Source organism: Scylla paramamosain, chromosome 20 (assembly GCF_035594125.1).
Source record: "Scylla paramamosain isolate STU-SP2022 chromosome 20, ASM3559412v1, whole genome shotgun sequence".
In the NCBI taxonomy this organism is placed as follows: domain Eukaryota; kingdom Metazoa; phylum Arthropoda; class Malacostraca; order Decapoda; family Portunidae; genus Scylla; species Scylla paramamosain.
The window spans coordinates 684,227-700,565 of record NC_087170.1 but is presented as its reverse complement, the minus strand read 5'-3'; the positions used below and the strand labels follow the sequence as shown (position 1 = coordinate 700,565).

Sequence of the window (16,339 nt, the reverse complement as noted above, 5' to 3'; positions counted from 1 at the left end):
AGGAAGGGACGTGCTAGACAGTTCTTTCTTCGCTACTGTTGCCATGACAGTGACAAACCTTCCTTTTTACTACCGATTTGTACAAAAAAAAAAAGGAAAGGAAAGAAAGACAAGACATAATTTCCTTTTCTACTGTTCTTCGGAGACTCGAGACTCATTAAAGAAAATATCCAGGGACACAATGAAAATAGATAAATAAAACGGTTTCTCTTCTTTACAACTAGTATTGATTCAGCTCTTTTAGTATTCAGTTACTATAGGCTTCGTTAAGTAGAGCGGCCACCAAAACTAGTCTCTGATAAATACGTAATGTAGTACACTGCGTTGTGGTAAAATTTCACACAGATCGGCTTGGAACAGAGTAAAGATTAACTTCAGGAAACACATTAGAGTGCTGCAAAGACACTGAAAGGCATCTAGTCTCTGTGGCATAAATAGCGGCGCAGTACGACCTCGTTCTTACGGCAACAACAATGTTAGTGTAGCAATTAGAGCAACACTCACCCCAACCATGCTGCTCCTTTGCTCTTAACTCCTCGACGTCGGGTTAACCCAAGAGTACTGCAGTGTGGCTGCGGTTGTTGCATATGTACATTCCTCCACGTTGGCGCCTCCTCCCGGGCACACCACGCTGCATCTGTTTGTCCAATGGGAAGATTCTCTGTTGTCTCTGATTCGTTCGAAGGAAGGGAGTTAAAAGACATCATGAATGGAAGTCGGGAGAAAAATTATAAGTGACGAAATGAAATACGAGTGAGGGAAAGGTTACCAAAACAAAAGGAGAGAGGAGGTAAGTATACAAAGAAAATTAAGAGAAGTGTATGATTAGAAAGGGAACAAACAAAGGACACCGAAAATTTCAAAACAAAGAGTGATAGAAAGAAAAGAAAGAAATAATTAATGAAATATGAAAAAGAAAGAAAGAAAGAAAGAAAGAGTGAAAGAAAGATAAAAACATATACAATTGTTGAAAACGGTGTCCTGCAAAACACACACACACACACACACACACACTGACACTTATTACGTTAAGCATCATAGGAACATTAACGAAAATCCTCACATAAGAAAAAGAAAAAAAAATCTAAGCAAAGAAAAATAAAAAAAACAACGAAACACGCAACACAAGTAAATAAACACGGACGACAGGATGACAAAGAGAGAAGAAAAGAAGAAGAAAAAAACAAGATAGGCAAGGCAGGCTGTTAAAAATATTCTTGTATTTTTCTCAAGTTACAAAACTCCTTCAGATTTGTGGATTGTAACTCCTTCAGATTTGTGGAGAGTTGCGGGAGGCAGCGAGTGAGCGATGGCATTGTGGCCGCGTGAACACTTTGCATGAGGAAAACGTATGAAAAGCTGCTCGTCAGTATCCGTAATCGAGTCAGAGAGAGAGAGAGAGAGAGAGAGAGAGAGAGAGAGAGAGAGAGAGAGAGACCTTTTACTTTTCATGTTCCTGGATTGTTTTCTTTAATGTTATTTCTCTTTGTCCTGCTCTTCCCTCTCACTCCTCTCTAACTCAAGTCTTCCCTTTAGTATGCTGTTTACCCTCTCTCTCTCTCTCTCTCTCTCTCTCTCTCTCTCTCTCTCTCTCTCTCTCTCTCTCTCTCTCTCTCTGTCTGTCTGTCTGTCTGTGTGTGTCATCGTACATGATCACACATTTATTCTCTCCTCATTCAAAGTATTTATTCTCTCCTCATTCAAAGTAATCTCGCCTTTAATAAGCCGCGCATTCCTTTCTGGTCTATATTTTCCCTTCTAGTTTTCCTTATGGCTCAATTTGTTTGCTTTTCCTCTAAGCTGTAGTCTTACCCTTCATGAATAGTTGCTGCTAAAATCATGAAGAACAACGACACCCACACACAACCACCCAGAGAGAGAGAGAGAGAAAGAGAGAGAGAGAGAGAGTGGATGTCCTCCTTCGCACCTCGATTATTTCACTCTGACGACCAGCTCTTTCACTCACTCCACTCTTCCCACAAACCCTTTATCCTCACCAACATTACATGCATTCTCCGCCTTCCTCGGACACCTGCTCCTCCTCTCTCACGCCCCCTCACGCCGCGGGGCAGGTGGGGATCCTTTCAGCCCCAGCAGACTTCGGGGCCTGGAGTGGCGCGAGGTGTCGGGTGCAGCGTTGGTCGATGCAACAGCTGCTCTCTCACGCTTCACTCTATTAACACTGAAGCGTTTTAGGGGGAGGGAATGAAAAAAAAAGCGAAGAAGTGGCAAGTGTATGTGCCTGGTGGCTTCTCCTTGCCTTTCTTCTCACCTGGCGCTACGTGGAGAGGGAATGATCAAGACTAAATGATGAGGAAGCTACATTATGATAATTCCACCTTCCTGCTTTGATGTACTAAGTGCATTACGAAACTTATCATTATCAAACGTACACGTGCAGGTATTTACTCAGTTTTCTTAATGACAATAGTAGTGATGGTGGTGGTGATGATAATGAAGAGGACAGTGACTTAAGATCGAAGGTAGCACTATTAAGCGGAAGGGTGATAGAGGGATTGGCGGCATTTGTTTCAATACGAGTCGAAGCAGGAGGTTTACAGCAGGCGATTCACACACTGGCAACGCTGACTAGAGAACGTGGAAGTGGAGGGAGCTGTACATCACATGCAGTCATCAGGAAATAATCTGACAAGAAAAAAAAATGACCAACAACAACAACAAAATGAGAGAGAGAGAGAGAGAGAGAGAGAGAGAGAGAGAGAGAGAGAGAGAGAGAGAGAGAGAGAGAGAGAGAGAGAGAGAGAGAGAGAGTGTGTGTGTGTGTGTGTGTACAGAGACGCAAGATTGTTAATCCCTTCTGTCTCCAGGACGTCGCAGCAATATTAACTGGAAATGATCAACAAGAGAGCTGAGTACTCTAAGTTGCTTTGGAGAAGAATCTTAATAATAATAAAAAAACAAAACAATGAAAAGATGATAAGAATTAGTCAACGAATTTCCTATACCATGATGAGATCCCCCACAAAGGAACGTGGCGTAAACAAAGCGTCGTGACATCTTTGAACAAGAGGAAACAACAGGAATATGATAAAATACAGGGAAAATTTCTGAACTCCCTCCCGTCACAGCCGCAGAAGTCAGACTTACGCAGCTGCAGGGATAGTTTCTTCTTTTCAGTTTTAATATAGGATACTTTAAAACAGAAATTGAGCGCTGAGAGTGTTATAAATTATTCTTCTTTTATTTCTTAATATACGAATTAGAGTAGATTGAGAAAAAAAACACAAGGCAAATGACGTAGTTGTTGTGAGGTCTGTCAAAGTTATTTTTTTTAGCTCTCCTTCAATACAGAGACAGATGATAGAGAAGATGAAAAGTGTAGGATAACTTAATCATTTTATCTTTAACATAGAAAAAAAAAGGTATCAGAAATTCTGCTGAATGAAAGACAATCCTTTCACTTCATCTTCTTGATACGATACATTTAAAGCAGAAAAGAGTAGGTGATGTAGATGGCTAAAGGTGTTTCATATATTTACTAAATCAACACAGGAGGACCTCGCCAAGGCAACACCATCATCACCACCACCACCACCACCACCCTGTCACTGCTTCCTCTAACTTGGCATCAATACCACAAAGCCGCCACACACTCGATAATTACGTTCAGTTTCTCGCACAGTAAGATCTCACGGAAATTAGGTCGTCACTCGGATTTGACATTACGTTGTTCCCAATTCAAGGCAGGAACTCACTGTAAATAATTAATGTAAACCAGGATGCATGTAAACCTTACTTTACTTGCACACACACACACACACACACTGCCGGGTACAAAGGCCTGCCAGAATTGGTTGGTGTTTCTTGCATCATCATCTAAACACGAACGAAACAGCACAATCTCGAACTGGTTGCGTGAAATAACTGAAAGTGTATTTGCCCAAACAAACTTCCCGCTCTTCCATTCCAGCAGAAATCCCTTGGAACTTCGCCAAAAAACTCTTTCGGCTGACTTTACCAACTCAAATTGCTTCACAGCTGAAAAGCTGAATTTTTTCACCCCACACTTTGCCACGCTGCGACTCACGACACGCGGGAACATACATAAACCAGGTCCTACTTTCCATACCCTTTAATACCTAGGCAGGGAAGATGTGATGTCACTTATATTGAACGCGTAAAGTGAAATGCTCACAGATTTAAAGCGATACTCAAAAAGTGAGTGACGTATGGCGATAGGGGAACATCAGCAATGTGTGTGTGTGTGTGGGGGGGGGTATTTTTTTCTATGGGGTGACTAGGGGAAGGGAAACAAATCCTGACACGACAAGATTAAATAGCAATAAAAGGAAGCGAGAGAGAAACAGAATTTTCCTTGACGTGTGTGTGTGTGTGTGTGTGTGTGTGTGTGTGTGTGTGTGTGTGTGTGTGTGTGTGTGTGTGTGTGTGTGTGCGCGCGCGCGCGCGCGTAGTTAATTGAGTTACATTCAATTATGATTTGAATTTGAACTGACGCAAAAAATGCGCGAATTGGGATTGTATTGGAATTGAAAAATAAAGGATCAGCATGAACAGACGTGGAATTCATGCCAGTGAGATATGAATTTGTGGGAATAAAGGAAATAAAATGTAATTCATATTTGTTGTGGAGCATTTTCGAAGGAACAGAGATGTTGATTATAATGTAATATTGAGTTTGTGTCATGGCGCATAAAAAAAAAAAAAAATGAAAGTTCAAATAAGCTTTCTATTTGTGTTAAATTTCTGATAGTGTCTGGTGTGCAATCTGCGTTAAAACCAATAAAATGAAACAGAAAACAATTAGCTGAACTGAATCAAAATTGAAAAGCATGTGAATGAAACTGAATCTGAATTGAAGAGTCCAATTCAACCGGAAATGACTGGCGTATTTCGTTCTAAACTGCAGTTGAGCTGTACTGATAAAAATGCATTGATCCCAAGCATGAGAGAGAGAGAGAGAGAGAGAGAGAGAGAGAGAGAGAGAGAGAGAGAGAGAGAAACAGGACCGAAGTAGAACCAAGGAGAACCATCAAGACTGAGAAAGAATGAGAAATGTAATGCGGAAACAGAAGAGGAGAGGACAGAGTTACAGGAAGCTGGAGACAGAGAGACAGAGAAACAGTGGAAGAGAAAGGAATAGAAGGAGAAAAGTAAAGAGAAAGACGCTTGCAAGAAGAGGGAAAGAAAGAGAGAGAGAAGAGGGCATGAAGTGGCCTCAAACCTAGCTGGAAAAGAGACTCACTGGACAACTTGAGCCGGCAATTGGACTGGACGGCGCTTGAGGGAGGGAAAAGTTGAGTCCGCAGCCTTCTTGAGAGTCCTTTAGCCTCCGCATTCGGCTCCTATCGGGGTAAACTTTTCGGTGTTCCTTATCACCTTCCAGCACACACACACGCGCCATCTCTCTCTCTCTCTCTGTCTACTGTCTGGCCTTTCTTTCTTTGCCTTTGTTTTTTTTCTTTTTAGTTTGTTTGTTTTTTTCTGTGTGCCTGCCTCTATTTCTCCGCCTCAAACAAACCTAACCTAACCCCCTCACGTGCTGAACAATGCGTGTTCATCATCATATGTGCATGATTAAGCTGCTCCATAAGGAGCCACTATTGCTAACATTGATCAAAAAATGCAAATGTTACGTATCTCAACATAATCCACCTAACCTAACCAAAACTGTTATCCTGCCAGGAGCTACTATTCAGTAATTATACTGTAGCAGGGAGTGAAACTTTTACAAAAGGAAACTAGAATATCAGTACACTATCGCATGTCCACCCCCAAACAGCTACTGTTTGTGGAGGAAGTATTGTCAAGATTTCTTGCACACACACACACACACACACACACACACATTCATGCATACAGTAAACCCTTTACAAATTAGGATTGCCATCACATCCATGGTTGCATGCAAGTGCAAGCTGATCTACAGTGTTCAACTTATAAGAGTTACCATGGTGTAAATTTTGTGCTGTGATTGCTACTAAATACTTTACTGACCATTGTTAGGAAATTTATTTTTCAGATTGTATGCAATTCACTTGTTTATTTAATTACTATTTATCTTATTTCTCAGCAAGGTGAGTGATAAGGATTCAGGTGTCCAATCTGAAAATTTTGTGTAGACAATCGTATACATGATCCACACCAGCAGTCTGAGAGTTGTTCAAGTATTAGTTCTGGTATTTATACTGTAGAGTTTTTAATAAAAACCTGGAAAGCAAAAAAATCAAGTAAATTTCTAAGTGACAAAGGATAGCAAGAGGAAAGAAAGTGTATGCAGTTAGTAAGCTGGAATAAATCAGTGAGTGATGAAAATGGTAAAGTGGCAGCACCTTAACATAACATGACAAAATAAGGGAAGCTGCAAGAAGCTGTAAGGCCTAAACATAGCAGTCCTTGCAAGAAACATTCCTACCCATTTCCACCTATCATCTTTGTCCTTAAATTTGTCTTCTAATCTTTTATAGTTTCCTAATGACCTGCTACTAACATTCTAATTACCGAGTCTGTTCCATTCATCTACCACCTTTATTGAGAACCAGTTCCTTCCTGCTTCTTTTCTAGATCAAACTTTATGAAGCTTGATCCCATTATTTCTTGATCTATTCTGATTACTAACACTTCGCTTACTCGCAGAGAATGGTGACGATGAATGAAATGACCAGAAGGACATACAGGAATAAAACCAATGGTACAAGATAATGATCTGCTGTGGTGCAAGTGGATGATCAATCAGGTGTGCTGAAAACTAGACGGGTTTATATTTTGTTTTCTGTCTTAAGTATTTAGTAATTTGATGTTTTACTTTTCTGAACCTTATTCTGTAGACCTTTGTTGTGGTAAACGATCTATTATTAATGTCCATATATTGAAGAACACTTCTTTTCTTGATAATCACTTATGACGTTGCCACAAACAAAATTCCTTCTTTCCACTCTGTCCACTGTAAGTCCCTTGACATTGACACTCAACATTTACACTAGACATTCACACACTCAGTCTCTCATCATCCATTTTCTACATATGATAAAAATATCTCAAGATATTCCCCTTTTATACATGAAGCATATACACTTTTGCTGTGTTGGTAGCAGTTTTGTCATAAATTTTGTGGTCACTGCAAGTCCACATCCTTGTTCAAGATAGAGCATACTAAACCAGTGCTTATCTTCATCTTGTTTACTAGTTTCCAGATGGAAATTTGATGGTTCTGCATAACTGAAGTCAACACTTGGTTAATGGTCTTGTCATTTTGGCTTGTTGAGGGCCTGTAGGAGTGTGAATTATTCTTATGCAACATGATATTATCTTTGAACTGGTTGTACCACTCCTTTACTTGTGTGATCATGTGATGACCATGGTATTATTGCTGAATCTCTGCTGAGTCTTATGAATGTAGTTGACATTTGGGTATTGTCAAGCTTGTGACAAAACTTCATGTAATACTTCTGTTAAAGCCTTTGTTATTTTAAAATCCAAAGAGCACTAAATACACTCTCTCTTATAAGTGAGCTGCCAGTGACTGATACCCTTGAATGGAAAAAAATCACATGTGTACATGCATAAAGATATTCTATGCCTTATCACCAGGAAAATTTCAATATAAAACTTTTTTATTTGATTACATAATGGAATGATTACCAGATGAACAATTTTAAGTTGGACTTTGATTGAGTTGATAGATGCAATTGTACATCTGTATCATATTGGACAAAATTTGGATGTCTTGATTTTTATGATCATAGATTTAGTGCTCAATGAATTTATGTTCAACAAGTGCCACTTCTTAAAAATGTTCCCATATTCTTCATTCCCTGGCCATGTCTTGATTTTATATATTGTTTGAGTTTTACTCAAACAGCAACACCTTCACTGCATCTGTCTTCAAGTTAGGTTTTGTATATGAATTTGCAAACTAATCAATCCTGCAGCACTCAATCATTCTCACTCAGTAAGAGTCCATCATCAACACAGGCATAGGTACTCTCCACATTTTCCTCTTTCTCATCAATAATATTCCTGCATCTACTACTTCACTATTTCCTTCTTGACTCCAGTCATATACAGAATTACATTTTCTAGCTCAGGTCTAACTTTGAATATTTTTTTTTATGTAATCTTCTACAACTTCCATGACTATATTTGTATCAGCATAGAAATTCTAGATTGCTTTCAGAAATGTTCTATCCACTGCATATGCTTGAAATACTTTATGTAAACCCTTCCTCTTAATTCTTCCACATACTATTCCTACACTCATGAATATAGCAGTGCAATGACCAGAAAAGATCCATGATTATAACATGCTAATCCTCAGTATACAGTTTGAAGTGACAAAGAAATAAACATATATAGTAATGAATTGTGACTTTAGTATTATGTTCATTTGCAGGTAGTAACCACATGAAAGATGGAGGAGTACAAGGTGCTGGAGGCAATAGGACAAGGTTCATTTGGAAGAGTGTTCAGAGGAAAATGCCTCCTTAGGGGGCAAATTGTAGCTCTCAAGTTTATTCCAAAAAGAAATAAAGTAGAAAGATAATTAAAAAGTCTCCGGCAAGAGTGTGAAATTCAAAGAGGTCTGGCACATCCAAATATTGTTCGTACAATTGACTCGTTTGAGACAGAAAATGAAGTTGTGGTTGTTAGTGAGTATGTGCCTGGCCAACTTTTTCAACTTTTAGAGTCTAATGGTCCATTAAGAGAGGAAAGAGTTCAACAGATTGCTTGCAACTTAGTTTCAGCAATTTATTATTTGCATTCTCATAGAATTCTCCATAGAGACATAAGCCCCAAAACATTTTGCTCTCATCAACTAGTGAAGCAAAACTGTGACTTTGGATCCTCCAGAAAAATGTGCATCAATACCTATGTATTGACATCTGTTAAAGGCACTCCATTGTATATGGCACCTGAATTAACCTTATGATCACAATGCAGATTTGTGGTCCCTTGGGTGCATCCTTTATGAACCACTTCTTGGAAAGCCACCCTTTTGTACCACTTGTATAGTTCACTTAATCAAAATGGTGAGAAGTGAACCAGTCATATGGCCGGGAGGATGGAGCAAGGATTGTTCCACTTTTTTACATGGACTCCTTGAGAAAGATCCAAGCAAAAGGCTCACATGGCCAGCTTTACTTGAGCATCCTTGGGTTCAGGAGGGAGTAGTGTTTGTTGAACATTCTCTGAATATAATGCCTCTCACTGATCCTTTGACAGTGTCTCAACACCAGCTAAAACAACAACAATGTAAAGAATTAGTGGAAAGAGCTGCTGGACAGTCAAGAGTGGCTGGCCAGTCTAACATTAGAAAGTTGTTTCTATATCAAAAGAAGTTTCACCACAAAGACTTGAATTGTCAACTTTGCAGGCTGATAGAGCAGTGGATGATGTATCTTTACCTCCTGCACCTGTAAGCTTTCCTCACCAGAATGAGAGAAAGAAAAGCATAGGAATTCCTCAAATAGATGGTGAAACCTTAAAACCTATGAGTGTTCATGGATTCAACACGTGCACCGAACGTTAGCAAAATGTCTCATAAGACCGTAGATTTTATTATGGTCGGGATCAATAACGCCTTACTTCACGAAGCGGAAGCCTCATAACTCACAATCCCTAGATAGTATAAAGAAAGTTCTGCTTACGCCCTCTGTTCAGTGCCTCACGGGCGGGATGTCACGAGAAAGACATCAATACTGACGACACATCTGGCAGTGAGTGACAGCCCTCCATCGCGCATGGAGGAGGCCGCCTGCTCCACCTCACCTGTCGTTAGGAACCCAGCGTGGCCTGAAGGATGAGTTCTCTTGCTTACCTGGAAGGACAAAATAACACTTAGCACTGGAACCCACATAAAGACAAATAATAATGCGACTAAACTAATGATAAAAACAAACACTGGGGCCCATGCATGATAGATCGTGATTTGTATTACCAAATTTCAAACGTATTATAAAATCAAATATAAATAATCAAATTATCATAAAATATCACCCATCATTAACCTCCTTCCTATTTTTGTCTCTCGCAGGCAGTGTCATATTACGACAAATTAATTTCATAAACTTTGTTGTGGTTACGAAGAGTGGACACAGCCACGCTAAATGAAGGCCCAGCACCAGCCTTCGTCATCCTGGCCTCGCCCCTCACAGCGGTGCTTGTACAATTTCCAACCAGCCTTCGCCATCCTGGCCTCGCCCCTCACAGCGGTGCTTGTACAATTTCCAACCAGCCTTCGCCATCCTGGCCTCGCCCCTCACAGCGGTGCTTGTACAATTTCCAACCAGCCTTCGCCATCCTGGCCTCGCCCCTCACAGCGGTGCTTATACAATTTCCAGTCTTAATGTTTTTTTTTACTACCGTCAGGGTGACGTTCACAATGAGAGAGAGAGAGACTTGCCTTGCGTTGCGTTGCGTTGCGATAGAAAAGAACAGCTGAACAAATGCGTAATGGTGGCAAGTGATGAGAGCTGTGTGCTTCCTTGTGTCTGCTGGCCTCACTATCTCAGCTCCTGCAGAGTATCCCTACCAAGGAGGGAGGGGAATGGTGATGAGGGCACTCGAGGCTTTGCTCCGAAGCGGTGACGCTGTCTCACGAGGAGTCAGCTGCTCGAGGATTCTGGAGAAGGAAGAGAAACCGTGACCGAGACACACCGCCCTTAAGGTGGAGGAAGGACAATCATTCCTCTCCCTTTACCACAGTAGTTAGAGGGGTGCTTACATGGTTGGCGATTCCCTCACACCCACTAATCAAGTTGTTAGTGTAGTCATTAACAAGCTTTAAAAGAAAATATTTCTAGATAAGAATGGCATTTGGAAACTGACCCACGTAGGCGTGATAGCTTCATACAGTTTATCTTATTTAGTTTATATATATTTAATTTTAGTTAATTTGTTGTTTTCTTGCATTTTATCAGCGTTGTGAAGATACGACAGTTGCCTATCAGCGGAGGAATTGGATGACTCCTGCGTCACACACCCTGGCACTTTCCCCCCCTAAATTTCGAGATCCACTTCTCCCGTGCACCATGCACCGTTCTTCCCGGCACCACCCGCGGGGCCTCTTCTCACCCCTCGGCAGTAAGGGCTGTAGTGTTAGCCTAACATATCCCCTCGAAAAAGATATTTCATTCATATCAACACCCTGGGGAGCACGAGCTGGAGATCCCGTCCGTACGTACAGGCCAAAGAGGCGTCTCGCCTAGTAAACATCAATGCTCTTATTCAAATAGGACTTTTATTCTTTAGCTCCCCAAGAGAGTCACAGCCTTTTAAATACGTTATCTCGTTACGTTACTTTGTCCACAGCTTAGGTGGAGATTATTTGTATTTTTAATCTCTACGCACTTGTATTCCCATAACCTACACAAGTTAGTAGAATGTTAGTGATTTATTACCGGTGTAGGGAGTGTTTGTGTGTGTGTGTGTGTGTGTTTTTTTTCTTTCTCTCTCTTTCGTCGTCTCTTAGTAACTATCTCATAAAGGTGGTAGTGGCGACCCATGTAGGAGGAGGAGGAGGAAAAGTGGTAGAAAACGTAGTGAGGCAAGGATGTCGAGACGAGAAAACATCAGCTGTAAGGAGGACGTTTACTAACCGTTTAAATCAAGAGGGGTCTGGAAGGGTGGGCGATGTTAGGGAGGGGAGGAGGAGGAGGAGGGCACAGACAGACAGATATATATATATATATATATATATATATATATATATATATATATATATATATATATATATATATATATATATATATATATATATATATATATATATATATATATATATATATATATATATCTATATATATGAGTGCGCAACACATGCCGCGAACAAGCCAGAGGATTGCCGTCCCAGTGAACCATTATATATATATCCAGAATCAAGGTGATGATCATGATGAGCTTACAGCCACACACCATGGCGAGAGTCACACTGGCGCACATCAAAATGATGTTTGCCTGGATATTACTAAAGTTTCATCTCTAACGAATAAAAAAAAATAAATAAATAAATAAATAAAATATTTGCTTAAGCCTATTAGAGAGAAAATTTTGTGTATTTAAGAAAAAAATCAAAATTAATATCTATTAATATAAATTACAACAGAAAAGACTATAAAGTGAAGCGCCAAATATCTTGGTGTTTTATTGCATCGCATACCACACACACACACACACACACACACACACACACACACACACACACACACACACACACACACACACACACACACACACACTGATAAAAATCTTGTAAATAAGACAAACTCAATGAAAAACTGATGATAATTTTGTCGGGCAGTCGTCAGTGGACCTCCATTTGTCAGTATTTGACATGTGAGTGCGAGGGATGAACGGCGGCCGCTGGAGGGGCGCTGCCACGGGTAAACACCGGCCAAAGGGGAGAGGGGGGGGAACAGGAATGGGAGATGAAAGTGAAATTACTAAGTGTAGACTGGAGTCACCGGGTTCATGAGCGGGGGACTGAGGCAAGGACTGGGGTTCCTCTTTGATGATTGAAACAGACGTTCACTCAAATAATCCTGCAAAGTTAACATACGTAGACTAACTCCAATAACGTCAAATTGATATCATTGCCAAAACTGAAAGGAAAATCAATGTGTGATGGTACTCTAAACACGAGGAAGAGCTGACAGAAGCTGCACTCCGTGGTGGCCTTGGTGCAGGAATTCCTCGCGTGACGTAACTCGTAGTCGACACAACATTTGTTTACAAGAAGCCCTTTGGCAGGTCATTCACACACCCGCCACTCGTGTTTTCCTCAGTGTCCACCCCACGCACCACCTTACCCGCCCCCAAACTCACGCCAGACTTGCCCCAAACCAGTTAATCTTGTATGCTCCCCTTCTGCCGCCGCCAACCACGACCACGGCCACTGTACGCATGCATTTTGCAGATGAACTATTAAGAATTAATAATGAAAAAAAAAATAACTCAAATTGTTATGAGAGAGGAGGAAATATACTGATAAAGTTACGCAAACGACAAATAGCACAGAAAAAATTACAATAAGCATTTCTTTTCTGCGACTACGTAGTCTGTGTGTGATAAGCGCGTCTTTCAGTGATTATGCGCTTTTTTTTTCAAATATTTTGTAGTGACGTTAGGTACGGATGAATAATGACAAAGTAATTGGTTTTTGATGTTGCTTAACATCAATTTTCCAGTATACAAATTCCAAATACCCGCGAAATAACGCATTCCTGTGAAAGCTATGTATGTTGGAAATACACGAATTCTAGTAAAACGTTTGTGCTTTTATGGAAAATGTACCTCCCTGTCGTGAAACCTGGAAAATAAAGCTATAACACTGCAAGACTCAGTAACGCTTCCACGTGAGTGACTGGCGGCCAGTCTCTGAATACCAGCAAGACATTGCCATGACAAACGGCCCACGTCGGCCATCATCACTTCCTGAAGACGAAACAACAACATGTTTATGTCTTCCAGAAAGCAAGTAATTAATCATGAGTCAAGGCAGGGTTGCTGGTGCTCTTCACGCGGCTGACAAGAGACAACGCTGTGCTGGCGCGGCGCTCAAGTGGATATTACAGGACTAACTTATCCCACTTTAAAAAATACGCTTGTATCTAGATATTAATGCACGCAAGTTATTATATAATAGGTATTTTTCATAATAACTAATAAATGTTGCTTGCTAGCAATTTTGGGGAAATTATGAATAATTAATCATTCAGTTAATTTGCAATATTGCTAGGCATTGTTCAGGACATGCAATGACTTGCCCTTCACACATACACAAGGTCACTATACCGCCTTCATCTGCAGTCCCTAGCTACAATTCTCACATCTCTCTTCATTTACCTATTTATTAATTTTCCTTTATATATACTTATTTTTCTATATGCCTTCTTTTCTATAAACCTATTTACTTTGCCCCTGGCATCTGTCACTCAGCTGCTACACTTGAGGCAACACGCACGCTGTACTAGCCAGTCACGAGCACTCCTTACTTCCTGGTGAAAAGAAAGGAAAACATTTACAGAGGCTCACTGGTGACGGGAAAGTGCTGCTAATGAAACGTGTCATACATCATGAGAGAGAGAGAGAGAGAGAGAGAGAGAGAGAGAGAGAGAGAGAGAGAGAGAGAGAGAGAGAGAGAGAGGAGAGAGAGAGAGAGGAGAGAGAGAGAGAGAGAGAGAGAGAGAGAGAGAGAGGAGAGAGAGAGAGAGAGAGAGAGAGAGAGAGAGAGAGAGAGAGGAGAGAGAGAGAGAGAGGGACTGGATCCTCACCGAAAATTAAAAGTAAAAAAGAAAAACGAAAAAAATACTTAAAGAAAAAAAAATAAATAAAAAAAACATGAAAAATAATAAAATAAGTGAAACCAGCGAGAGAGAGAGACGAGAAGGGGGGGGATGATGTTTTACGCATTTAGTACTCTAATATTTGCTTTAATGTTGATTCTCTTAGCACAACTCTCTCTCTCTCTCTCTCGATCTCTCTCTCTCTCTCTCTCTCATCTCTCTCATCTCTCTCTCTCTTTCTGTATATTTGCAAGTTATATTAATACTTTGCTATAATAATGATCATAAGCACATGGCTGGTAGTGGCTGCGGGAAGGGTTGTGGTGGGGTTGTTGTTGTTGTTGTTGTTGTTGTAAGCAAGGTCACTGTGTCTGGCCTAATTTTTGTTGTTGTTGTTGTTGCTGTTTTGGCTGTGGTTGTTGCTGCTGTTGGTGGTGGTGGTGGTGGTGGCAGTTGTGGTGGCTGTGACTGGTTGTTGCTGTGCTGCTTGTTGTTGTTGTGGTTGTTGTTGATGTTGTTGTGTGTTGTTCATTTGGAAGGTTGCATACGGGTAGATGTCTACATACTCTGCAACGAGGATAATAAAATGATGATGATAATAAAAATATGATAATAATAATAATAATAATAATAATAATAATAATAATAATAATAATAATAATAATAATAATAATAATAATAATAATAATAATAACAGTCTTTGCATGTATTTAGATACCAGAGTGGCAATCCCACACACACAGTAAGGTACACAGCAACATATACAACTGCCATAACAAACTGAAATTTTAATAAAGACTGAATTGGAATAACAAACTCAAACTCACAAGTCCAACTGGCCGGCCGCTGCTCACCCATCCACCGCCAGCTGACGACATAAACACTGTCTGCCCACACCACTTGTAATATCTAATGTCTCTGCCTGCTCCCTGATACGCTGCAGTGATTTTCTCGTGTGTTTGTGCCCCTCACCAACCCTCCACCAGTCATGGGTCATCAGAAGGCTGAGAAGACTGAAAGTTTCTCTCGCATCTTATTTCTCACCATTGGAAACAAGTCAAATGGTTTGTTTATGCTAAGGCAGTTCAATGGGGGGTCACATGTAACATAATATTTCAAGGAGTGAATTGCCATTTTAATCCAGTGTACCTCTTTCCCAAACACACACACACACACACACACACACACAGGAAATATTTATAAAACACATAAAATCTTATAAACAAACATTTTTTACTTCATTTTTCAGTATTTTTGCCTCCCTGGAAACAGTTAATTTTTTCCCCACAGGTTCTTCAGCCACCATAACACACGTCTGCCTTTTACAAACGCTACGAATCATGTCTGTCATTGCGTAGCCTAGTGTAATTATTCTACAGACAAAAAATAAAATGAAATAAATATGCCATGCCATCTCTTCCCTGATGGATCAAACTTGTCCCTAACACTGAAGGAAGGACCTGAAGATGTGACACTGCTTGGTTATCCCTTAAAAACACAACTGAGACTGTCACTTTTGCTAAACCTACACTGCACACTTTGTTTTCCTCTCCATGCACTTATACAAGAACGTAAAGATGCACTGGTGTTTAGTTACCCTTTAAAATCCCACATAACTCTGCCACCCTGCCTGCCACTCACCAGGGATTCGGTCAACAGCAGTGGGGTCCCTGTGGGGTGACATCTTGCACACTGTGGCATAAAACTGCTCCCTGTGTTTGTGGTTATCCTTGTTCTCCTGCACACCTACTTTGTTCCCATCCCTGGACACCTGCTGGAGGGGCATGGGGGGCTCTGTAGGGTGAGGAAGGAGGTCAAGAGAGATAGAGAAGAGGTAGATGAGGGATAGAGATGTAAGGTGAAGAGGGGAAGTGATAAAGAAAAAAGAGATAAAGAGGAAGTGAGGTCATGAACGACAAGGATGGAGGAGAAAAGCAATGTAAAAGAGGAAGAGGGGGTGGCCACAGAAAACCAAAGAGAAAATGAAGAATGTAGAAAAGGGAGAAGTCAAGATACAGATGACAGGGAAGGGAAAGATGAGGGATGCACAGGAGGAGGAAAGGTAAAGAGGGAGGGAG

At 40.6% G+C, this 16,339-nt stretch overlaps 1 protein-coding gene across 22 annotated transcripts in view; it reads right to left on the bottom strand.

Moving 5' to 3' along the window:
* Positions 1–504: 504 nt before the first annotated feature.
* The window catches only part of LOC135110150 (myb-like protein AA), a 29,676-nt gene continuing 13,841 nt past the window's right edge, over positions 505–16,339 (bottom strand). For 10 of the 22 annotated variants that reach the window (XM_064022105.1, XM_064022111.1, XM_064022112.1 and 7 more), the window contains 2 exons: positions 15,903–16,055; positions 14,579–14,828 (listed from right to left, as the gene is read on the bottom strand). In XM_064022105.1, coding sequence (XP_063878175.1) covers positions 14,638–14,828; positions 15,903–16,055 — 344 coding nt within the window. In that variant the 3' untranslated portion in view covers positions 14,579–14,637. Of the gene's footprint in view, positions 638–1,997; positions 2,174–9,626; positions 9,797–14,578; positions 14,829–15,186; positions 15,275–15,550; positions 16,056–16,339 lie in introns of those variants that run through there. The other 12 variants (XM_064022115.1, XM_064022116.1, XM_064022117.1 and 9 more) reach the window with 4 other exon arrangements.